Consider the following 24,325-nt stretch of genomic DNA (forward strand, 5'->3'; position numbering starts at 1 on the left):
TATATAGAGAATCAAGTTTCTCTAGGCGAATCGATTTTCGATTCAATGTGTTTGATATCTCGGCATAGATCTCATTTTTGACCCATGTTCGAAGCGTCTCTATTACTGCTTTTCGGGCTTCTATTGGTTCTCATCCTCCGAGTCCGACTCGTGATCTGGAGACTTCATTTTTGAGTGGGGTAGAACATCGAGCGTCTGCGACTTTCTAGAATTTGAACTATTGCGTTTGGCATCTTGACTAGTGCGGCCCAGTGGAGTATCACCGAAGGAGTTCTGAGCCGTAGGCGTGTTGGCTTGACTGCCCCCGCGTTGGCCGTGGTAGTGTACGACCTGCGGAGGGGGCTGCCCGTGCTGGCCCAATAGATGCTGGGGATAGGGATCTAGATCCTTGCTAGAGGTCGAGAAGGTCGAGACGATCGGTTGGTGATAACCGTTCGTTGGATTATTCCCCGTTGGAGCAGGCCCCGGTTGCGTGGCATGTGTAGTCTGGGGTAAGGATGCTTGCCCGCTGGGTTCGGCTTGCGTCGGGGTGTCAGCGTCGTTAGGGGTTCCCAGGCCGGTGTCGAGCTGCCCAGTCAGGCTCGTCATGCCGCCTTCGATATCGCGAAGGAGTCGAACGTACTCTTCCGGTACCAGTCCGCTTTCCTGGGTCTTGGGGTCCTCCGCAACGAGCCAGCCTTGGCCGTGCCTATACGACACCCATATAATTTGGCCTTCGACCAGAGGCAGCTCGTTCTCGTTCTCCCTTTCGAAATCGAATAACGCGACGGCCTTGCCGTGCATTTCCTCGTCTGGTGAGGTGATGGTGAATTGATAATCTCTCGAATACCTAGACTCGTCGTATGGATGATAACCCGGAGACGAGCCGGTGCTCGAGGCGTCCGACTCGGACCTATATCCGGTATCGTTCTCTGCATAATTTCGTGGCTGCTGATCTGACGACGGTTGGTACGCATTAATAGAATGCCGGCCTTGATCCGGCGGATACGTGACATATTCTCCGCCCGGACCGTTGGCCTCGCTGCCCTGGCTTACGTAGTACCTTTCGCCCCCGTTGCCACTCGTTCCGACGTAGTAACCTCTATTAGAGTCTAGGCTCCCCGCACTAAGTATCGAGGAAGACGCGCCGCCATCCCTCGAGCCCCGGCTCTTATGGTGCCCCGTGACAGCAGAGGTAGACTTGTTCTTTCGATGCCGCGAGCTAACGACAGGGCTCTGCAGGTCTTCGTCCTCGCTCCAGGGGGGGCCGTCGCCGAAATGGATCGGGGCAAGCTCGCCACCCTTCCCGAGTCCACCGTCTGACGTCCAATCCCAACCGATCTTGCTTTCCCAGGAGGCGGGTGGGTCCGAAAGTCGTCTCGTCTCGCTAGCGGGGGTGGTCATGCCGGAGGGCGGTCTCGAAGGCTCCGGCGGGGGGCCATAGTGCATCGGATGTGTGGGCGCGTAGGCGAAGTCTCGAACGGTGGTATATGATAGACTGGAGTGGAAGACAGGGAAGAGGAAGGAACCTGGCCGAGACCGCGACGGGACGGAGCCCGTCGAGTACTGCGACAGTCGGTTTTTAGAAGCGTGGGACATCGGTCGCGGTACGGCTGATCGGCGCGCGGGTGGGGAGGTTATTAGTGGCGTCAAGGCTGGGTGGTTCGGATTCGTAGTATGCTGTTGCGGCGGAACTGCTGGAGGCGAAACGGCTTGGGATGAGTACGATGAGGACATGATTGCGGTCATCGAGGAAGGGAGACCGAGGTAGTCTTCATATGCGTACCCAGAAGAGAAGATATCTTATGTCGAAGTATCACGCGATACGTGTGACAACGTTTGCAATGTGTGCCGTCTCTTGAACAGCTGGACTGCACAGCAACCAGACTACACAGGCATATACATCCACACACGGTGTGAATGCCGCCCAACAAACTCGACCCGCAAGTTGTTCCGCGATCTTGTACGATCTTCGATGGGAGGAATCAGATAAGTCGGGAAGAACGGTAGTATTAGCAATGTCCAGGCCTTATACGATATCCCAATCCGAAACAACTTCTTCACGACGGGGCGACAACAAAGGCGTGCGAGTTTTCGGCTGGGTCTTCAAAGAGGCTAGTTGGACCTATCATGAGTCCAAATAGGGACTAGGATGCGAGGAACAGGGAGGTGACTGATATTGGCAGCTTAGCGTAATATTATATCACGTCTCGTCGTCGAATTAAGTGGGTTTCGTAGGGTCAATGTCTGCAGAAAGAGAGCGAGGTGGTGAAGAAAAAAGAGCGTATCGCGAAGAAAATCGAGGGCGCTGGCGCAAGCGAAGTTGTGTTAGAAAGAAGACTCGCGGTCTCGAATTCGAATTCAAGGTTGTAGCCCTAGGAGCCCTGCGAAGATGACTAGGGTCGACAGGAGGGTAGAAACTGAAAGGGTAGGAAATTATTCGTAATAAGGTAAGGTTCAAGGTATGGGGAGGGTATTGTAGGGACGGACTGTGGAGATTTGGTGATTTGGTGCATTTGGTGAAGGGTGAAGGGTGTAAAAAAAGGTATGGGAGTGGAGATGCAAAAGAGAGGTAGTGTACCGCAGCAGCGGGAGGGTCCAAGGTTCAGGTCCAAGGTTTAAAGTTTAAGGAGTTCAAGGTTCAATTGAGCGAACTAACAGGGCAGGACCTCAGTGTGAAATAATTCTAGTGGAATAGCCTAGGACTGGCTGCCTGCTTAGCGGAAGTACTGTACTGACTGTACGAAGTACCGTACCGTACATCGTTATGTCAGTTAAGTATTTCGTACCTCCCTTAGAATGGAGACAAACCCAACAAAGCATTCAATACAACAGGACTATGCAAGCAAAAATAAAAATAAAATAATAGAGCACAGCAAAGGTGCAAGCATAAATTTTTGCGCAAACTCACCTACGCACTACAGTCACAGCGTAGTGCTTTTTTCTTAGAGGAGCTTTGATCCCAAAAATGACCGGAATTGGTCGCAATTAAGCGCGTGGTACAGAGATCCTACTGGCTGGACCCTGTACTTTAGCGGCTCTTTGCCCTTGGTAACCACTCAGCGGGGTTTAGTGAATGAGCGGCGCATGCCTGAAATAGCGCCGGCGGTTGCTTGCCGGCCGAGTAACATTGAACCCGAGTGACCGAGTCGCCCATGTACCTCTATAGAGATAGTGGAATGAATCAAGAGGAAAACAAAACAGAACGAATCAAGATTTATAATTCGAGAAATACGTGTAGCTGTATTTAATCTTGTTAACGGTTGCTTTTCCTTTTTTTCATTTTTTTTTTCAATTCTATTTGCTTTACTTTGTTCTTGTCTGTTTTTACTTCAGACAGTTATGAGCAGACGAGTAATATTAGGTACTCAACCGGTGTTATCCCTATACACGTATGCGCAAGGTAAGAACCATAATGGTCCTACCAAGCAAGCGGTAACGCATTTATTCCCAAGATATACAGGTACACCAATAATACCTAATAGCAAACGACCTAACAAGGCTCTGTTCACACTTTATACCGCCACAAAAGTGTAAACTGTTTAACGTTAAGCATGTTTTTAGAATTGCTTATAGTCGTTTCAAATGCTTGCTTACATGTAGGTTTATATACTAATAATTAGCTTCATAAACAGACTACAACAGAATATATCCATATGCAAGTAGCTTACCTTCTATTCCTATACTAACAAAAAAGAAAAAGCAGTATAGTCTATTGCGTCCCGTAACGTTGCTGGCTGTAATGTTCCGCATAAGGGCGTAACATCAACTCCGTTCGACTGCAATCAAGTTGCATTCGCTGTGGCCTCTTGCAGCCCAATAACACTTTCATCTACATACTTTGGGCACGGTTCTGCGACCCAGATACTACCCCCAGAGACTGCCCCCTAATATGGCGTACACTAGTTGAACCTATCGTTAGCTCGTAGCTCAATATATACTAAAATACTCTCCCCCCTATTGTGGTAGTGTAATGTTTTAGGAGCGCTATAATGCAAACTTATAGAGCTATCTATTAGAAGATTTTACAGCTACACTGCTAAACTCGTATATAGGCTGCTTCGTTGTGCTTCTTTAGCGCTCACGCCTTGCAGCAACACCGCATCTAATCCTGCGGACATGAGTGTCGAATGCGATGGACAGCCCGAAGAACCATGCATTTAGTCAATGGTGAAACAAAGGCGGCATGGTTGATTCGTGCCGCACACGTGACCCTTAACCGATGCCTCAATCCGTTGTTGCCTACTATGTACTGCTTGGGTATATAGGTCTGTACTCGCAACGTGCATATAGAACTTTTAGCCTGCGAAAAAGCGGTCTGATGTTAGGAATTATGATGAGAACGCCCGCGATGAATTGAATTCCTGTTTCGTCGAGGGGCACGATGCAATGTAAGTCAGAAGAAAAACGAACGCGGTAGGGATTTGTTAGGAGCTTGTGAACCAGGTTACACGCATATCCCAGCAAACAAAAGGACGTTACATACCACTAGCCTCAAGCGTAGATAAGTAGTATATGTATTAGTATGTAAAAGTATACTTCCTCACGAAGAGCAGAGTAGGCTACAGAACGTATAAGATTTACATAATTAACAAGACCTAGTTAGTTAGTTACATGTTACCTAGGTAGTTAGTTAGTTAGGTACTAGTAAAACAACAAGACAAACAGATAGATTCCAAGTCTTCCAAACGGCGTGTTTGAAATCTTACCCAGCGCTGTGCGTATAAGCCGATCCGGACTTGCTCCTGGTTGGATCGGATGTTGCATCGAACGGGAGGGAGAATTGGAGATGGTGTTTCTATTTCTGGTAACATCCCTTCCAACTTGTTCGACTTGCTGAACTGCTAGGTATGTCGGGCGCCGACCCTACAGAAGTGGAGTCGAAACTTGCATATAATACGATCATATTATTGGACAATAGCTTCTCCACCGTAGTCGTTAAAGGTCATTCTGTCGTTTGTTTCATGTTTTCTGCGTCTGCGTTGTCCAACCCCAAGAGACGCCAACTGCGAGGGTTGTATACAAGGTACACGTAGTCGCAGTCCTACATATGTATGTGCCTATAGAATAAAACTCTTAAGACGGAAGTAAGCAGATACACTCACAACATGGCAGTTAACATCTAGGTTGCCTGATATAAAGAAGTTTTAATTAAGCCCTCAAATTGTCAATAGCAAAATAAATAATTACTTCCAAGTACGTGTATAAAAAGTACTTATGTAGGTCATGGTATTGGTTCAATGCACGTGGTTAAGTATGTACACATGTATGGTTAAGTATGGTTACATAAAGCGGTTGACCAGCCATCAGATCGGCGCCATCTGGACTGCTCGGGCCGGTTGTACTATCCGGTACGGATTAATGAATATTCCGAATGATTTATGCACCGGGCAAGCGCATCCGGGCCACTTTGTTTTCACAATGCACTATTTGATGTCACTAGCATTTTCTTGATTGAACATCAAAATTAAACATCAAACCAATAACTACTTTTGATCGCCAGCCTTTTAACACAGCCAACTCAACAAGAGAGTCGTATCCTTCAGCAAGACGCGTAAACCTCCACATTAACAGTAAGTAAATCATCTAGATCATTCCTTTGTTACACGTATAGTACATCTCTCGTTATGATGAAATTTGATATTGGAGCTGTCTGATTTTTCTATGGTGACACTCAATTATTACCTTACGCAACATTTTCTGATCTAATTGAGAAATATTCCCTCAACCTTATTTTATAATTATGGGAATAATATTGGAATTGACACAATCATAGACTTGGTGCGGCTTGATCTACGATTCTCGACGGGCATGCGAATGCCATTGTTATCGGCTTAGCTCGTGGAATTGAGCTGAACGCGACCTTGGGCGAAACAAGATGGAGGCAGCAAATGGAGCACCCGCACCCGCTGCCCCGGCTAACGGTGAGCGGGAGGACCCGGGGGGATTCAAGCTGAAGTTCTGCACAGTTTGCGCCAGCAACCAGAACAGGTATGATGCCCCTCTCGATTACAATCATATCAAAAGTGCTAACACAATAAAGATCAATGGAAGCGCATCTTCGGTTGTCACAGGCTCACTACCCAGTCATCTCCTTTGGTACAGGATCTCTGGTTCGGCTACCCGGACCTTCAATAACACAGCCCAATGTCTATCAATTCAACAAGGTGTCATACGACGCTATGTATAAGGAACTCCACGAGAAAGATCCCCGGTTGTATACCGCCAACGGCCTGCTCAACATGCTCGGTAGAAATAGACAAGTAAAGTGGGGTCCGGAACGATGGCAAGATTGGCAGATAGGTATTCCCAGAACCGAGCACACCTCGGACCGAGGAAGCGAAGGGACAGAAGGTGGTGTGGTAGATGTGGTAATCACCTGCGAAGAGAGATGTTGGGATGCCGTCATTGACGACCTTCTGAATAGAGGGTCCCCTCTAAACAGACCCGTTCATGTTATCAACGTTGATATCAAGGATAACCATGAGGAGGCTTCTATCGGTGGGCGAGGCATTCTCGACCTTGCCGACTCGTTAAATAATGCTGCGAAGGAGGAACGCGAGTCTATAGGACCTGCCGCGTTCGATATGGCGAGTGCAGCTAGTAGAGCCTCTTTCGATGAACGAGTACCAGAGATCATCGGGGAGTGGCAGGAGAGGTGGCCAAATTTACCTGCGACGTGGACGTTGGCTTGGTTTTAGGATGCGAGGCTTGAAATTTTTTTTTTTTTTTGCAATGATACCCCGGAATCGGATGATTTCATTTTGTGCGAACAGCCGTAACCATAGAGATAGATATCTGGTTGCTTTTAAATGTCTGCGGAGGGACACGGAAATGGCACATATTAATGGACTAATGAATAAATAATATCTCACAGTTGTGGCCAGAGGTTATCATCTCTTCTAATTATGTGCTCTTCTAGTTCTATGTTATTGAATGATGACGAGTCTCGTGCTAATATTCTCATAGTTTTTAGATGGTAGCAAGTAGGCTTTCATACATGAACGATAGACAGGAAGATTATACCTCAAATTTACACCGATATACATAATAATAGCCCGAAGTTTAGTAATATATACACTTTCCTCTTCACATAGTACTTCTTATTTTCCGTCTCTTGTTGCTCTGATGCTCTATAGGTATCACCTCGGTGATGCCATCTGACCGTATGTCTTTTTCCCGATTCCCATAGACACCGGTAGGCCCGTTAATAGAATTTCGTGCTGCCAATCCAGTCTTCTTTGACGCTCCTTGAACTAAAAATCTCACTCGTCTTTCAAGTTCCGCGATCCCCTCCCGTGTCATATCTTCGTGGGTTTCTTCGGCTTCGCCGTAGACCCTAATAGCATCCTCAGGGGCCGAGTCCGCCATTAAGTCCCTACCTCTTTTCCGCTGACTCCTGATCTCCTTATCTAGCTTCTCCCATAAAGCTAACTGTTTCCTACAATCTTCTAATGTAATTGTTTCTCGTGCCCTGTCGATCTCTATAGCTTTATCCGCAACGTCGTACTGTGCTTGTGGAGCTACCAATTGTCTATTATCTCGTCGCTCTGGAGGCCCCTGCGCCGTGAGGCTTTCCTCTGGCCCCTTCAGAGGCCACAATATAAGATAAATGCCACCATCGTCACCTTCGGCGTGGAGATAGCCCTCCTCGATGAGAGAGACGGTGTTTTCTTCGATGCGACACTCCCTAACCATATCTGTCCAAATTGCCGGTCCAGATTGATTTTTTCTTATGCAGAAGATACACTTTTCGCCCTCTACTTCGTCCAAGTAGAAGTCTTCAAGAGAGTCCATCATGATTAGTGTGTGGGATTTGAAGCTCCTCTTGATACAATCTTATTAGTTAAGTAACGGGTATTAGTTATATTGAGGGATGGCGCGCATACGTTTAACTTCTGCCCGAGAAGAGCAACGAGCTGATTTAACTCGGACGTTGGTCTCTTTTTAGATGGGACATCCGTGACTTCAAGACGACCGACATCGATTTGTTTACAGATGTCCTCTACGAGGCTTGTCAAGGTTCCCACCGGGACCAAGACATTAAGGAGCGACATTGTATTCTTTGCCGGAATAGCATCTAATTTCAGATGTAGAAAGTAAACATAGTTCCTTTTTCCGAAATATCTTATTATGTATGTTTTTTTCGGTTCGCATTATCCAAGGCCAGGAAACAGACCGCTACATTACTCTGCACAATTTTTTATTATGACGAAGGCGCTGATGCGACCAATAGCCAGCTTACAAGCACCAAGCACCTCTCCACAACGATCTATGCATACGATGCTAAAAAGTCACCTGTAGATGACATAGCCCCGACCTATTGAAATTGAAGTAACTGATAAATCAGTTTACAGTTAAGGCCTCATCATGATTTGAAGCGGTGACAGACGGAGAGACTAATAGGAAGATGAATCTACATAGAGAACATTGTGTATGAGATGAGCAAACGGCCTCTATGTAGTCTATGTAATAACAATATGAAATATCCTGTTCTTGAGTTGTCGAGCTGTATGCCTTGTTTCGGTAATTAAACCAATCGAATTTTCTAATGGTCGCTTTTATTCGCTATAGAGGAATTTGAGTACGGCTAGGTGCCAACGAAGCGCGCGCGACGGGAGATGACCCGAGCCATTCAAACCTAGCACGATCAACCGCCGGTAAATAAAAAACTGATCAATCACCTGTATATATGTTCAGGGCTGGCTTAAAGATGCTGCATAATATTCCGTAAATTTAGACCAGTTATACTAATAAAATACGGAATAAAGAGAAACCCATAATTTTGTGAATCCCGTCTTTTTTCTTCCCGGCCGATGGGGAAATCTAAAATTGTCAAGAACCCCACGAAGAGGCGTATCGTCATTGGGGAAGGCGAACCGTCGATCTTCCTGGTCTCGATCTTCCCATCTTGCTGACTGCAGTCGAGACTCGCAAGGCCGTTCCCAACGATCTCTTTTCATTTTTCTCATAAGACGAAAGGGGAAAGCGGACGGACTTCTAGAATGCGAATAACAATCCTTAGCATCTAGGATCAAAAGAGGCTGGAGTGAAGAATTTAAAGTGGACGGCGCAGCATTATTCTCATCTTAGAAACTTGTATGTTAGGTACATATGGACGATGTATCCCTGAGTATACAACCCCTGAAAACGTACAGGAGAATACATTTATGTATGAGTTATGTACACACACACTGCTGCATTATTAACAGGAATATCAATGTAATGTACATGGACCTAAGATCGAAAAAAGCTTAATTCAGCATACGTACAACATAAAGATATTATACGATGCATTTACGTATATCTACTTACATGCCTACCCATTCAATACAGATTATTCGTGATTTTGTTACATGTATAAAGTCAGTTCACCTGGGTGTGGTGAATGAGACGAGATACACCTTAGGCCACATTTTATATGTACAGTTTTAGTGTACATACAAGCATCGCGCGTACGTAGATCCATGAATGTACCTAGGTAAGGTACTTTGTAAACTTTCCACAGAACAGCCACGTAGAGCAACTGCTAGGTAGACCCCGTTCTGCATGCGTTGCAGGTAGCCATCTAACCACCGTCTAGTTAGGAACCACCCCGGCCAAATACCTTAATCGTCCCAAATACGTCCCCGCCCCCTTTCTCGATTGGTCAGGCCCCCCTGTCACCCCTTGTCCTTCCCCATCTGCTTCAACCACCTGGGCACTTTTCGAGGTTTCACTCAATTGCTACCACCAATTTTTTTTGGAAGTGTATTGCCATTTACCATTCACCATTCACCATTCACCAATTCACTTCCCTCCTTCACACGAATATCCAGGTACTCGTTGAGTCGTATTCGCTGTACCTGCAGGAGTCCTCCCTGGAACATAATCTTTTTTCCGCGTAGAGAATTTGAGACGCCTTGAGCCACTATTAACATACGTTCGTTCTCTTGTCCTGGTTGATAGACGGGGTTACCTTTCACTTTTTCTTTTTGCTTTCTTGCAAACCCGTTCGCTCGTATCGAGAGGCTCTTCTCCCTTGCTTCAATCAATTTCTTTTCCATTCTCATAGGGCCTATGCATTAGCACGTGGAATGAAGCTATAGCTAGCCCAGGTTCTACCACAAACACCGACCAAAAGAGACTCACAGTCTAATTGCGCCTCGTTGCTTGTCGCACCTAAGATTGCCTTCCGCTTTAGATCAACTGCTCAGTTAAACTAAGCCTGGGTTACGTCTCATCCCCACCGTGAGACAAGAAATTGTCGGGGTGTCGGGGTGTCGGTCTTTGTCATATTCATTACAACGCTGTCCCTCTTTTTATTCTTTTTATCTTTTCTCAATTATTTCCCTGCATTTCCAAGATCCCGTCCTTGATCTCGGAACGGGAAAGGGATAGAGAATTACTGAAAAGTTGAATTGCCGTAGTACAGCAAATCCCCAAACTCGAGACTGGTATTCGATTGGGTCGAAAGCCGAAAGCTGAGAATCAAGGAATCAAGGGGGAAGCTAGCTAGATTGGATCGGATCTGACTACCTAGACTGGGCTGGACTTGAGACATCTGCCGCCGCCTCAATTCCTCCTTTTTTCGCGTGGCGCGCGCATTCTCTTCCTTCCGCCCTTGATCGTTGCAACAGTGGCCGCCAATTCCGCATACCAAAATTACACTCACCATGAATACCCGAAATGCGCCGCTTTCACCTGTCTCTGTAGGCGCTGGAAGCGAATGGTCCGGTATTTCTAAATACCCGAATAACGACGGCGACGGTCCTTATCCTGGCAATCGAGGTCCTGTCTCCCCCCCGGACTCCAATAGCTCCAACGGGAATATGAATGGCTTCCCTCCCGGCCCTAGGAGCGTCGGCGGTCCTTCGCCGCCGCCTTCGGTCGGACGCTCTAGTACCTATGCTAGGAGCGAAAGTGGGAGGAGTATCCGCGAAGAAAACACTGAGGCAGTCTTAGGAGAACACTACATCGCCCTCCAGAGGTACCTGTCCTCGACCTCTAAGGATGGCAGAGCAGGTCCACCCCCTAACAAGGCACGCGACAAGTTATTGCGCCTATCGTCTGTTCAGTTTCTCGAGCTATCTACCGATGTCTTCGACGAGTTAATGCGACGACAAGCCTATAGTCGAAGACCTCCCAACGCGCCTCCCAATGTTGGTCCTCCATCTTACTTATTACCCGAAAACATGTTCCATCCCAAGCGCAACCAAGCACGTCAGAAGTTATCGACCCTAGGTCCGCCGAGATTTAGGGATCTCGCGACAGATGTCTTCTGCGAATTGGAAAGGCGAATTCCCCGATTTATCGCAGGCAATGTCCCCCGGATGAGCAATCCCGGAGTACCGTTGAGTCGAGCTGGCACTCCCATAAGCGGCATGGGCCCTAGGGGGCCAAACGGTATGCGGAGACCATCAGACGCGAGTTCCATTCGCTCCGCCGCCCCTAGGATCAATGGCGAATACCCTGTGCCGTCGTCTCCCGGTCTATCGAACGGTAGCTTTGATCGACCTCTCCCAAAGCAATTTCAAAGCAATACAATTGTACCCAATAAGAGTACGATGGTTGAGGAAGACGATGACATGGTCGGGTCGAATGACGAAGAAGTTGATGCTTTCAGGTCGCAAAATCGAGACAGTAAAAGGAGCATCGGCACAAATGGCGGCGCATCTGAGGCAAGTGTTGAAAGTTCAGGCTCGGAGTGCCACGGCTGCTAACTCGTGTTTCATAGGTCGACAAAAGGTTGATAGATGACTATCAAAACCAAGTACGAGAGCTTCGGGACAAGATAGATAGCATGGAAGACCAACTCAAGAAGAAAGACGACGACCTGGCTCAATTCATGGATGGTGAACGATCCCGTACATCGGCTTCGAACTTGGAAAAAAAGGAGTGGGAAGATATGCGGACAGACCTCGAGAGCAAGCTCGCCGAAGCACAAACACTCAACGACTCGTTACAGGACGAACTTGAGAGGATGAGGGATGACCACGTCACGGAGACACGAAAGCTAAGGGAGGAGATTGAAGACGCTCGGAAGAACAGCAGAAGTACTGGAGGAGATTCCGATGTCACGAGAGAAAACGAAGAATTGCGCATGGCTCTCGAAGAGCAGCAACAAGTAACAGAGAATGTCCGACGCGAGGCCCGGCAGTTCCTCGACGAAATGAAGGTTCTCTCGCAGCAGCACAGCCCCTCCTGGGAGAGGCAGGCCGAGCTAGAGAAGATTGTTGAACAACTGGAACAGGAAGTCAGAGAGTGGCGGAACCGCTACGCGCGCACAAAGACGCAGCTCAGGAGCATGCGTGCCTCGTCGATAGGGCTGACGATCGAGCAAGATGCCGCCAAGTACGTGCGAGAAAAGGGCTTCACGGAAGAAAATGGCCTCGTCAAGGATGTGCACGTCACTAAATTCCAAATCGCTATTGATGAATTATTGCAAAGAGCGAGAACGGATAGCCCGGACAAGGTAATCGATTCTATGAAGGCGGTTATTGTCGGCGTCCGACGTATCACGAAAGACATCGACGGGTCACGGCCGAGCGATGGAGAAGTTGCTCAGCAGCAGCAGAAGCTCAAGAGCCGAGTATCCGCCACGGCCAACAATTTGATCACCGCTTCCAAGAACTTTGCATCCGGAGCAGGAATTTCGCCCGTCTCTCTGCTAGACGCGGCCGCCTCCCATCTTGTTGCTGCTCTCGTCGAACTGCTGCGGACAGCCAAGATACGTGCCACGCCCGCCGGCGAGTTAGAAGACGACGATGACGGCACGGTTACGCCAGTAGAGTCGATCGGGTTCTTCTCGAACCGCACCACCACAACACAGCAAGATGCGTTCTTGAAATCGCAAGAATCACCTCTCGTGCCGCCCCCGCCGTTTCAAGGTCTCCGTACCGGAATGCGTGATAGCGCCAACTCTTCGGCTTACAGCCCTATCAGTTCGCCGCGAGAATCCGGCGATCAATACGGTTCTAGGAACGGCGGTGTCAATGGCATGGCGTACATGGGACTAAATAAGCTATCTTCGCCTCCCAACGGCCAACGAAACAATACGAATGAAGAGTTGAAGATATATCTCGAAGATCAGAGGGAGATTATGGTCCAGACAATTCAAGGTCTAGTTGGTTCCATCCGTGGCGATGCGCCTATCGAGCAGATATCCGAGGAGATTACGTCGATTACCGATGTCGTTGGCAAGGTAGTCGCCGAGACCGAAGCAAGCGGCAACGGTGGCGATATGACCGACCGATTAGCCGCCTGTCGCCAACGGCTGCTCGAAGCCGGCGACCGAGGCAAGGATCTCGCAGCTCGTGGCCTTGGACTAAATGACCGGGACTGGCGCATGTGGACTCAGACGTTACCACCTATCGCTTTTGAGATTGTACGCGAAACGAAGGAGTTGGTCCAGCAAATTGACCGTCTAGTCATGTCCCCGACGGCGGATGATTTCTCGTAGAAGCGCCCGAAACAAAGGAGTTTAGCGCCATCATCGTTACGTCTATTTCGTTGACCTTGGGAGTCTTCATTGATTATTCGAGCTTTTTTTCCATTCTTTTTTTTTTGTTCTCACCAGGCCTCGATGAGATACCCCATGAGCTGTTCCTGCTTTGACGGATCGTATAGAGCTGTCTAGATTCAGCTCAATTTTATTTATACTTATGGAACCTTGGAAACGGGTGGATTGAGTCGATACGACGGCGCATTTCCCCTAAATACACGTAACTTTAATCGATTCCCATTAACGCCTGGCTCTTCATCGGCAATGCGGATCCGCCAAAGCGGAGCAAGTAAGCTAGAATTGGATGGAAATTGTGTCCTCTTTTTCATTTTTCACTTTACAACTATGTTGTCATTCTCGTTTATGTGGCAAATGGACGGGGAACAGTGTACTGGCGGGGAGGCAAGATGTAGTGGGCGATCCCCGCGTACAAGATGACTTTACGAGTCTTTTTACTGATGAGTCTGAAGTGGCTTCTCTCGCGCGGGGCTGGGCCATCATGGGGGTGGTGGTGGGTGGTAGTCATGCGAAAAGATGACGATTACGGACGAGAACAAAGCTGGCATATTGTAGCATAGATATCGAGCAGTATTAGAGGAACTCGATGGGATACCGAGTCAATTGACTACGGAAATTTTATTTCGCTTTTGATAAAAATACGAATTAGTGTGAATGAAGGATAAGAATGTATTGTATAGTCTAAAATGGCTTTAAGGTATTGATGAACAGGTCTATTTCAAACATAGGTACCTAGGAGGTAGGCTTCATCTCATCATCTTAAAAGACCAGTCTTTGTCATGTAGACATTAAAATAATCATATCCTCTTCCATAATATTTAGTCATTTTCTATATCAACGTTGAACATTGTTATCTTGGGCCATAACCTAATACTACCTAGCTACCTTCTACTCTCTAGGTTTACTAGTCGTATCGTCCTTTCTCTTAAATGCCGAAGTATCCCTCGAGGATGTCGGCGTTCTGCGGGGACGTCCCGGCATAAGCGGATGTGGTGCAAGCCACTCCCGTCGTTCTTCTCTCCTCCCGCGAGATATCGACTCAGCCCGAAGGGGTCGCTCTCCTGGTTCGGTATTCCGTCGATTTCGCGCCGACGCTGACGAGAGAGGTGGCGATGGGGATTCCATTGTGGGGGTTAAAGGGGTGGGCGAAGAGGGTGAATAGGGTGAAGATGGTTCGGTACAGAGTTTAGCGCTACCCTCCACTCGGGTTAGTGGTAGCTCCCCCTTTAGTCCCAACCGCCCTTGGATGGGGAGAGGCGGAGTCTGAAAGCTTTCGTCATCCCCTCGTCGTGATATCGACGCGCTTGACGCAACTGTTGATACTGTGACGCTCCTCGTACGGCGCTGCTCTAACGCGGACTCCCGCCGTGCTAAGCCTTCGTATAGTATCGGAACAAGCTCCGCCCAACGCGCCCGGCACTCCTCGGCGCTCTTCCTCGTCCATACCATCTTTGCGACGTCGTCCCAACGGCTCACGCCATATCGTGCTACCGCTTGCTTCAAAATCCTATCTTCGATCTCGGACCAGCGAGATGATGGCTGCTGTGGGTTGTGCTCTGGTCCCGGCGATGCCTCTTTGGGCAGTTTTGCAGACATTTCCCTTCGTTTGGGAGGAATAGGTAGGTACCTAGGTAGGTAGGTAGGTGAACCGATAAATGAATCTCGATGGAAATATAGATAGATAGACTACCGGGTCACTTCTTCCAGGGGCGCTCTTTTTACACTCAAACACAACACTTAACAGTTCTTGTCAAAGCCTTCCCGCTGTTTCACTTTGCGTGGGAAAAGGGACGTAAACGTGATGATGTCAAGGGGGAAAAAAAGAGCAAGCTTTCTTTTCTTTTTTTTTTTTTTTCCCAAACGAACAGATCAGGATTTGACCCCGAGATCTAACTTTTGCAAAAGCTTAAGCTCTAAATGTTTGGTCCCTACATGCATATCTGTTGCGGTAAGATGCGTTAGAGAATTGGTGGTCCTCGTTCTTAAGGTTTGCCTTTGATCTGGGCATAACCTTGGCGTGGTGCTGACCTGACCAGAGCATACCCGGTATGCGAGTGTACCGTTTATTGGTGGGTGCGTTTGATATGATTTAGAGTAGTAGTACTGAGTGTTAACTTTCATATATGTCGATGGGACCGATCGTCAAGCAATTTTTTCGCGTGAGGAGTCTATATATGCATAAGTTCCACGTACAATAGCTATAGGGCCATTGTACATAACTAAGTGCCCCTTTCCCGGCTGCTTTGTATGTGCTCCTATAAGGGCGACGCGCGGCGCTTTGTTAGCTTCATGGTACCGGGTGTAGCTTAGAATGATCTTGCTCTTGTCTTGTAGCGACGATGATGGTGGTGCTGTCTTCCATATATGACGGCCACTGCGCGAAGGCTATGGGAAATTGGGAATGCTAAAATATGTTAGAAAGGTAGTAATATAAAGCATTGGTAGTAAATATAGGCACATACCCTAGCTTCTTAACTATGGTAGGTAGAACCCCTTTTTATAACTGGGTGGCTTAAATTTAGTCCTTATTTTCTGACTTCCATTGGGGTAGGTAGACAGAGATACACGTGAAGTAGCGGATAGAGAATTTGTATGGAATATATTTTTGAACCGTAGTTATTAGCTATATATCCGTTAATACTTTTGATAAGATGCCGGTTTTGACAACTAGTCTACGAGTCACATCGCTCTCTTGGTACCTGTTTACATTCCATTTTTACTTTCCATAAGGTTAATTATTACTCAACCTACCTTGTTTAGACGTAACGTGAGATAATAAAGCTTCAGCCTATTTGGACGCATGAGTCTATGTCTTGTAAGAAATAGTAGAGAGTGCATCTCGGGAGAACTCAAACCAGTTGTAACAAAATGTTTTCAACTATATAAATTACTAATAGTTATTTTAGCTTCTATCGCTATAATTACCTGAACCTTTTTGAATAGGTAGGAGTATTGAAGTTGTATAGAGAGAATATTTACCTATAACCATAGAGTTCGGTGGTCAGCTTCGCAGGAAGCCAGTAAGAACTATAGGTATTATAAATCGTTTAACATTTAGCTTTGTAGGTCTGCGGTATCTTTTCACATCTGAGTATCTTACGAGGTTGTAATTAGTTGGATTTTGCCAATGCCTTCTTATAAGGTAGTTATCTAATATATAAAGCCTTAACATTTTTCAAGGTTTAATATCGTAATAGTAGAACGGTCTACACAGCCATAGCTACCTCCTAGCATGTCATATATCCCTTGGTTTCTCTGGCAAATACCAATAAGCCAAGATGCCCGTTGCAGTGCTGGTGGCTATGCTTGGCAAGTACCTAACTTATGCCACATCTCAATGGTATATATCTGAAACTATACTAATCACAGCTCTTGCTACTCTAGCCATGGAGACACTTTCTAAGCTGTGCTATGATTCGCTAGCTACTCTAGTGTAAAGCCATCTTATAAAACCTGCCCAATGGTGGAGTTGTATATGCTAGTGCTAATCTCAATCAAGAATTATGGCGTTTTGATAGACCAATGCAGGGTTATCTCGCTTGGGTTGACCGGTCGTGGGCTAGTAATACAGTATACTACGTCGTATAAATACGGTATTGCCACACTCCAGATTGCTGCCGCTTCCGGGGATGTCTTCTTTTATATGCCTGCGGCTCCTATGCTCGAATTAAGTTTTGTCTCTACGTCCGAAAACAACTTTGGGTTTATACAGTTTTTACATGGTATTGTCAAGTTGCCGTTAGCTGCACGTAGCTTAGATGTCAATTATACCACCTATAAAAACTAGTAACATTGCTTACTACTTCAGCCGTATAGCCAGGGGGTACATACATCTAAAATCATAGTGTTAGGTACATAAAGCAAAAAGAAATAGAAAGAACAAAAACTCATCGACACTCGTACATACACGCTGGACGCTTCGTCTTCGAGTGCCATCTTAATAAACTATTTTCACCTGTAGTGTATCTGGGGCACAGGGGGTAGGGGGATCATGTTATCTAACATTGTAACATCGTGTTGCTGCGGGGAGAAAAAAACGGATAGCCATCTTGATCTCTACCCTTCAGCTGACAGGGGTCTGTATATTATCGTCCAATCCATGACCCTAGTTTCAGCCGCAAAACAAGTCCGCTATCGCATTTTATAGTGATATGCCGTGATTATGTACGAAGTCTCGCGGTAGCACTTCATCTCATTTGATGCAGTCTTAAGAGGACCAGAGCGTTTCGGGCGGGTCCCCTTCCTCCCGAAGCTGTCGCTATTGCAGCTGTCCTTCAAGCCTGCCAAGGTAGTTTGGTGTTCTACTGCACAAATGACTTGTCATGGGCGCCCTCAGTTGCTCGTACCCTTGCGCCTGTCAGTTGGTGAAATATTTGTTTTGCTTATGGCTTATTGGTAGGCGGGCGTCTCACAGCCCACACGAAACATATAGGGCCCGATGGGTACATATGGGGTAGACATTCCCTTTTCCTGAATTGTTGATCTTTCTAGCTTTCTTTTCGTAGTGACCGTTTTGCTGTTCACAAGTCTCTGCGGCGTGGTTCTCTTTTAATCGTTACCCCTTTGTGTGCCATGATGGAGCAACCGCAGTCGAAGTACTCGAACCAGCGAGTTCCTGGAAAGGAGCATATTCCCCTTTACCCTAAGGGATTCGTTGCCATACGCATTATTCAGCTAATCTTCGGCATTATATGTTTGGGGTTAAGTGCCTTCGGTATCGTCTATCTCATTTTTGCAGGAGATGCCTTGACGCTTTTTACCGTATGTGAACCTCAACAATCAACAATTCGGACCAATATTAAGAAGAAACTGACGAGATAACCAGTCCATTGTGACTATCATCACTAGTATCTATTGTCTCGTCGCCCATTTCGGTCCCGCGAAGGCCTATAACTACTGGGCAATACTCGGCTTGGATATATTCCTTGTTATCTTCTGGCTAATTTCATTTGCCATCCTTGCTGCCCAAATCGCCTCCATTTTCGCTTATTACCACTCGTACAGCGACTACTATGACGACTACTATGACGTTAGCGAGTACGATGCTGCAGTCTACACGTATGGCGGTTGCTTAGCTGCTGCTGCAGGTCTAGGTGGAGTGGAATTGTAAGTCATTAGATGTAAGCTTCTCGGTATATTTACACGACCCTAATATTATTTAGTCTTCTCTACATCATCTCACTATCGATCCACGGTGTCATGCTACACCGGCACCGAAAGGCTGGCCTCAAGGCTATGCCCATCCACGGGGCTCCCGGCGGTATAGGAGCCGGTGTTGAACTATCGGCCGGCGGAGAGAAATTTCAGATGCAGCCTCAACCTGCGCAAGTCTATCAAGAACCTAACCCTCTGGCTGGACATCCTCCGCCTCCCCAGGGGTATTATCCGCCGCAGTCGCCGTCCCCGCTCTCCTCCCAGCCCACCGGCAGTACTTATGTCCAGCCCCAGCAGATGGGAAACCCCGGTCAGCCTATCTACGAAGTTCCTAGTCAAGCTCAAGCTCAACAGTATCACGTTGCGCAGTAACATAGGACACCTAGGTGACGGTGTATGAATAAATTGTTTTCGAACGAATTTGTACGGTAGCTAGCAGGTCATATATCTCATTCCATACAAGCTGGGTAGGCTGGTTTAGCAGAGCGAAAACTCGGAAAAGACAAAAAAATCTCTATATTTAGAATCGGCTAGGCTTTGGGAATTCTCAATGCGCATCTAATAAATTGTACGCCGAAACGGAAAAGTAACTTTGACTTTGACTTTGTAAATTTCCTGTACTTTGTGTTGTTAAAGAAACGTGGTTTCGGGTGGTTTCGGGAGTGCTGCTTGCGACCTCTGGAATGTCTTCTTTCACCTGTATTACCGAAACCGGGAATAGCCATACGGAAGCATCCAATCACGTCCCAAGGATTCCAATTGTTGTCTAAGTCCATTATACCGAATCTGTCTTTGTCCGTCTGATAACTTTTCTGCAAGCCCTTGGTTTTGAGCGTCTTTTTAATCACCATCTCTCATAAACCTCTAGCTCTCTCTAGTCAAATCTTGCTTGAGTCATCGTTTATCTTATAGGGGTTCTACTCCATACCATTATACACTATACATTTTTACATTATTACATACTGAAGAGATCAACAATAGCATAAGACTTGAAGATTGTTCTGCGTACGGACTTAACATGTCGGGAAAACTAGACGGCGGAGATAAGGGCAAGGGCAAGGTGCAAGGGAGACGCAGAGCGCTCTATACTCCACGAGACACGGATGTTAGAGAGTACCCTAAGAATGTCTTTGAATATGTAGCTCACGGGATATTTGGGGACCCTGACCACAAATGGGGCCCGTTTGCCAGGCATGTCCGGGCGGCTAAGAAGGAAGGACGTTGGAATGAGTGGAGGCTTCGTGATATCGTGAATGAGGAACCTGATGATTCGAGCGATGAATCAGATGACCACCACAGGAGGCGAGGCAAAAATTCACGAAAAGGCTCGCAAAGATATAAAATAGCCGAAGAGCTAAGACACGATAGTCGTCCTGCACATATCGACTTCGAACAGCTTCTCGGTCGCATAGCCCACCCTGGCGATTACGATGATGACTTCTATAAGACGCACTACGCCAACCTATACACCAAAACGGTAGAGTTCGCGACTAAGTGGTTCGACGGCAACGTGAACTTGGACAACTTCAGCCACCCGGCCCAGATCTGGACTGCTAATATGACGGAGCAATTTGCTGAATACACCCGCCTGGTTGCTCACGAAGATCGAGGAAACGGCGGATGGCCCATCATATTAAATGATGCGACGCAGCGGAAATGGCTTATTGTTGGCATCCTCGGCCAGGTTATGGAGAAGAAGATTTTTAACGAGCTGCTGTTCGGAGCGGACGAAGATACCGAAGAGGAATTAGAGAGACTCGACTTTAAGTGGATGGAAAAAGAAGGTAGGTTATTGAAGCCCAAGGAATTCTCCTTAACTCAACAAGAGAAATTACGATTTGCTGACACATTCTTATGAAGGATACGATCGTAAGACCGCTCGTGCTATCACTGCGAGGTATGGTGTAGAAGGGGGACTACTCCCAGCAGACTTCTGGCCCACGGTCGACGAGCTGACGGCCAAGACCATGAATATATTCCTACCGTTCCTGAACGTTTTCAAGGAAGTCCTTCCGGGACAGGTAAACACGTGGTACTCGAAAGCGGTATTCTTGCAAGAACTGCACACATTAATTTCGTACGCGGGCATGATTCAAGTCTGCATGGCCATCTCGCCTTCTATTTTCCATTTCCTCTCCGCCACGCCCGGCGCCCGCATGGACTACGGGCAGGAGGAGCAGGCCGATATGCAGCTGTACCGCGAATCTAAGGAGCTGTACGAGGGAGAGGATAGAGTCTGGAGAGAATACGTCGACGCCGCCGTGAAGGGCGCCCGCGTCAACAGGCGTGTTCAGCAGCCGATCCAGATACCCCAGAACGAAAATGAACGCCGCGTCATGGAGTACCACAGGATTCGCGGCGCCAAGGTCAAGTTCGCAGTGTTCCCCAAGGTCACGCGCTACAGGCCTTATAACAAGGGCAAAGGCACCACTGAAGCTACTCTCGAGTATGACCCTACAGATGAGGCCTGGGTGGATGAGCGAAATGAAATCGAAGGCCAAAGCATTATCGATATCTCAAACTGCATGGTTGTTTACTACCAGGGCTTGATTTACCCAGAGGACGACTACGTCGAGGCCATAACTCTTGATGAGCATTTGAATACGCTTCTCTGGCAGCCGAACGGCCTATACGGACTAGTTGAGTCAGGCTTCTTAGTCCTGTTCGGCGCGTCCAGAAGGGCGTTCTGGCATGCTTTGGTGGTCGGCGGGTTCCTCTGGGGTATATTCTCGGTGTATAAGGGTTTCGACTACATTACATATCTCGTCAACTTCTGGCTCATCCCTCTCCTCTGGATTTCTTGCTGCACGTATTTCCTCGCCAAGCCTCACATAGAGCAGGGAAATTGGAAGAAGGGCGGACTTATTATTGGCACGTGGGTATCGTTCATATACCTCGTCGGCGCTTACTACACTTACACGGGTGCTGAGCCCCCGCCGCGCGACTCGAGAGTAGGCTGGGACTTCTTGGGAGGTCACATCAACGAAACCCTTGGCGATAGACTTAGGGATTTATTGAAGCAAAAGGAGGCTGAGGTACTATAGAAGAACGTATGAGCTAGTGGAGGGATGGGGAGACGGGGAGACGTAGAGACGTGGGTCTCGGTGATTGGTAGTGGTTATAGAACGGGGATAGAGTGATGACGATGGTTATTACGGTGGTGACTGCGGTGGTGGTGCACACGGTTTGGTGTTCGGTTTGGTATTGTTATTTATTGTTTTAGTTCATTAATGGTATTTTTGCTTTGCCTTTTTCTGTATTAATATTGTATCCGCAATTAGGAGATCATCAATTAACTAAGTAGATTAAGTCCTCGGTCGCTAAGAAAATGAATAAATGCATTCAATGTTCTAGATTCCATCAGGGATCCGACACAACTTACACACTTGGCAGTTTCTGGGGAATATCGTGGACATACCGTACAACTGCCGAGAGGAAGTTGGGGGAGTTAGATATGCTCATATATAGAGTACCCCTTACCCCTTGTCCAAGTGGGCCATCGTTGCTATCTCCGCACATCTACCATGGTGATCCTCAAACATCGTACGGTAGGGACCGAAGATAAAAGAGAGCTAACCCTATTAATTGTATGTTTGTTTAACTCTTAATTCTATCGTCTGCTCGACTACATCTCCCAGGCAAAATTGAGACGGGATAACAACCGACATGGCGCCTAAATACTCAGATCCCCTATACCAGACAGCTCACGAGGAGGCTTTTTCGAAGCCGCTCGTCGCAAAGATCGAGACGGTTCTGCCACCAGACGTATCTCAAGAGGATTTTGCCTCAGCGTTAGAGCAAATAGTGGCAGCTTTGGGAAATGACGCTGTTTTTACTGGCGACGGCTTGAAGGACTATGTTGACCCTTACGAGATCCCCGAGGCCGGACATGAAAGGAGCGTGCCAAGTGCCGCAGCTTGGTAAGGAACCACCTCCTTAGAAATATTCGATCTCACCATTCGAGCTATTAACCTGCCGAGCAGTCCATCCTCAGTATCGGATATTCAGGCCGTTCTGAAGATCGTAAACGAGTATAAAATCCCGGTGTGGACTTTCTCTAGGGGGAAGAATCTAGGGTATCATCTAGCCGAATCGTTGCGCGAGAACAGGCGAGGACTAACTAACATGGTTTTGCAGGTATGGAGGGCCTGCACCGCGTGTCCCTGGAAGTATCGCTCTGGACTTGCACCGGATAAACAAGATCATAGAGGTAAACGAAAAATTCAGCTACGCGGTGGTTGAGCCTGGGGTTACCTTCGGGGACCTATATGAATATTGCGCGGAAAAGAAACTCAAGGTGTGGCCGAGCACGGCATCTCTAGGATGGGGTAGTGTCATTGGCAATGTGGGTTCTTACTCGAGACAGTGGGAGACAACTTGATTTTAACGTTACTAGGCTCTTGATAGAGGCCTGGGATTTATCCCGACGGGAGTCCATCATGAAAACATAGCCGGCATGGAGGTTGTTCTGGCAAACGGCGACGTCGTCAGAACAGGTCAGTTCGCCATGTCTAACTCGGCCTCTTCGCATACAACAAAGTTGACATTCGGCCCTACGATCGATGGTCTCTTCCTACAGAGCAACCTCGGGATAGTGACTAAGATGGGCATTAACTTAACACCGCAGCCACAAGCATACATGGCCTGCTCGTTCGACGTGCCCGAGTTCGAACATATCGAGACCATAGTCGATGTCTTCGGCGAACTACGACGTAACGGCACTCTACCGTACATGGTCTACGTCTTCTACATTGCAGAATGGGCTACTATGTTTGGCAAGCATTCGGATTGGTGGAAAGGCGAGGGACCAATTCCGGACTGGCGGCTGAAAGAAATGCAGAATGATTTAGACGCTGGCATCTGGACTGTGAAGTTTGGACTTTACGGTCCGACGGAGGTCATCAAGGCCCAGTTCAACGAAGTAGAGAGAGTCGTGGCAAGGAAAGCCCCTGATGGCCGTCTTCGCCAAACTCTGTTCGCCGGAGAGGACGGAGGTCTTTTAGAAGCAACTGCTGTCTCCCCGCTCTACGGTGGTGTCAGGGTCGGAGTCCCAAGCATGTGGAATATACCGATGGTGAACTATTATAACCGCCGGGATGATTCGGTTGGAGCACACGGAGCGTACTCACCCATCGTACCCCTAGACGGGAAGACAGTGCTCGAATGGGCTAGGACAGCCAAGGGCATCTGCGCGGAGCAAGGATTCGATTTCCTATGCGATTTCTTTATGCACGATCGATATGCTATTTTTGTCACGATGCTCTGCTTCGATAAGACCAGCCCAGAGCAACGAACCGGCGTGGATAAAGTGTTTCGTAACCTCTTTAGAGAAGGTAGTAAGCGGGGTTTCGCCAAGTATCGGGCACATATCAACCATATGGGTAAGTCTCATCCCGGGAGATAGATGGACTTATAAGTAATACTACTAATACTTGACAGATTTGAATGCGGACCTTTTTGATTTTAACAATCATGCTTACCGCCGTTTCGTCGAGAAGTTGAAGGTTAGTCTACTCTACCCCTCTGTTCGTGCTGGCTGGGGTTTGGAACTGAATATTTAATCCATTTATAGGAATCTCTGGACCCTAACGGCATTCTCTCGCCCGGGAAAATGGGAATCTGGCCGGAAAGGTTGAAATGGTTAAGAACAGATAGTCAAGTTGCTAATATGTAGCAGATCGAAAATAAGGG

The 24,325-nt window shown here is 47.5% G+C and overlaps 8 protein-coding genes across 8 annotated transcripts; 5 read left to right on the forward strand and 3 right to left on the reverse strand.

Moving 5' to 3' along the window:
- Positions 1–120: 120 nt before the first annotated feature.
- Positions 121–1,728, reverse strand: F4817DRAFT_362089 (uncharacterized protein; the record flags this gene model as incomplete). The annotated part of the gene is made up of 2 exons (XM_049306481.1): positions 121–155; positions 240–1,728. The coding sequence occupies 2 exons, from the start codon at positions 1,726–1,728 to the stop codon at positions 121–123; spliced, it is 1,524 nt and encodes a 507-aa protein (XP_049154391.1).
- A 3,635-nt stretch (positions 1,729–5,363) lies between these two features.
- On the forward strand, positions 5,364–6,867 carry F4817DRAFT_352333 (RNA polymerase II subunit A C-terminal domain phosphatase SSU72). The gene is made up of 3 exons (XM_049305215.1): positions 5,364–5,552; positions 5,756–5,970; positions 6,023–6,867. The coding sequence occupies exons 2-3, from the start codon at positions 5,858–5,860 to the stop codon at positions 6,678–6,680; spliced, it is 771 nt and encodes a 256-aa protein (XP_049154392.1). The 5' UTR covers positions 5,364–5,552; positions 5,756–5,857; the 3' UTR covers positions 6,681–6,867.
- A 61-nt stretch (positions 6,868–6,928) lies between these two features.
- On the reverse strand, positions 6,929–8,135 carry F4817DRAFT_352335 (uncharacterized protein). Its single transcript, XM_049305216.1, has 2 exons — positions 7,869–8,135; positions 6,929–7,806 (listed from the first exon to the last, which is right to left on the reverse strand). Exons 1-2 carry the CDS (start codon positions 8,034–8,036, stop codon positions 7,069–7,071), a joined length of 906 nt encoding a protein of 301 aa, XP_049154393.1. The 5' UTR covers positions 8,037–8,135; the 3' UTR covers positions 6,929–7,068.
- Positions 8,136–10,333: 2,198 nt separating this feature from the next.
- Positions 10,334–13,593, forward strand: F4817DRAFT_290600 (uncharacterized protein). Its single transcript, XM_049299665.1, has 2 exons — positions 10,334–11,639; positions 11,696–13,593. The coding sequence occupies exons 1-2, from the start codon at positions 10,635–10,637 to the stop codon at positions 13,418–13,420; spliced, it is 2,730 nt and encodes a 909-aa protein (XP_049154394.1). The 5' UTR covers positions 10,334–10,634; the 3' UTR covers positions 13,421–13,593.
- Positions 13,594–14,339: 746 nt separating this feature from the next.
- F4817DRAFT_352338 (uncharacterized protein) lies at positions 14,340–15,335 on the reverse strand. The gene has a single exon (XM_049305217.1). It carries the CDS (start codon positions 15,074–15,076, stop codon positions 14,369–14,371), a length of 708 nt encoding a protein of 235 aa, XP_049154395.1. The 5' UTR covers positions 15,077–15,335; the 3' UTR covers positions 14,340–14,368.
- Positions 15,336–17,866: 2,531 nt separating this feature from the next.
- F4817DRAFT_290664 (uncharacterized protein) lies at positions 17,867–19,459 on the forward strand. The gene is made up of 3 exons (XM_049299666.1): positions 17,867–18,241; positions 18,306–18,586; positions 18,643–19,459. Exons 1-3 carry the CDS (start codon positions 18,053–18,055, stop codon positions 19,004–19,006), a joined length of 834 nt encoding a protein of 277 aa, XP_049154396.1. The 5' UTR covers positions 17,867–18,052; the 3' UTR covers positions 19,007–19,459.
- Positions 19,460–19,483: 24 nt separating this feature from the next.
- Positions 19,484–21,882, forward strand: F4817DRAFT_352341 (uncharacterized protein). The gene is made up of 2 exons (XM_049305218.1): positions 19,484–20,418; positions 20,495–21,882. Exons 1-2 carry the CDS (start codon positions 19,653–19,655, stop codon positions 21,676–21,678), a joined length of 1,950 nt encoding a protein of 649 aa, XP_049154397.1. The 5' UTR covers positions 19,484–19,652; the 3' UTR covers positions 21,679–21,882.
- Positions 21,883–22,300: 418 nt separating this feature from the next.
- Positions 22,301–24,308, forward strand: F4817DRAFT_320600 (putative vanilly-alcohol oxidase; the record flags this gene model as incomplete). The annotated part of the gene is made up of 6 exons (XM_049301202.1): positions 22,301–22,554; positions 22,618–22,710; positions 22,772–22,979; positions 23,031–24,015; positions 24,074–24,138; positions 24,207–24,308. 6 exons carry the CDS (start codon positions 22,301–22,303, stop codon positions 24,306–24,308), a joined length of 1,707 nt encoding a protein of 568 aa, XP_049154398.1.
- Positions 24,309–24,325: the final 17 nt, after the last annotated feature.

This window comes from Daldinia loculata, assembly GCF_022478755.1.
Source record: "Daldinia loculata strain CBS 113971 unplaced genomic scaffold F4817scaffold_83, whole genome shotgun sequence".
Classification (NCBI taxonomy): domain Eukaryota; kingdom Fungi; phylum Ascomycota; class Sordariomycetes; order Xylariales; family Hypoxylaceae; genus Daldinia; species Daldinia loculata.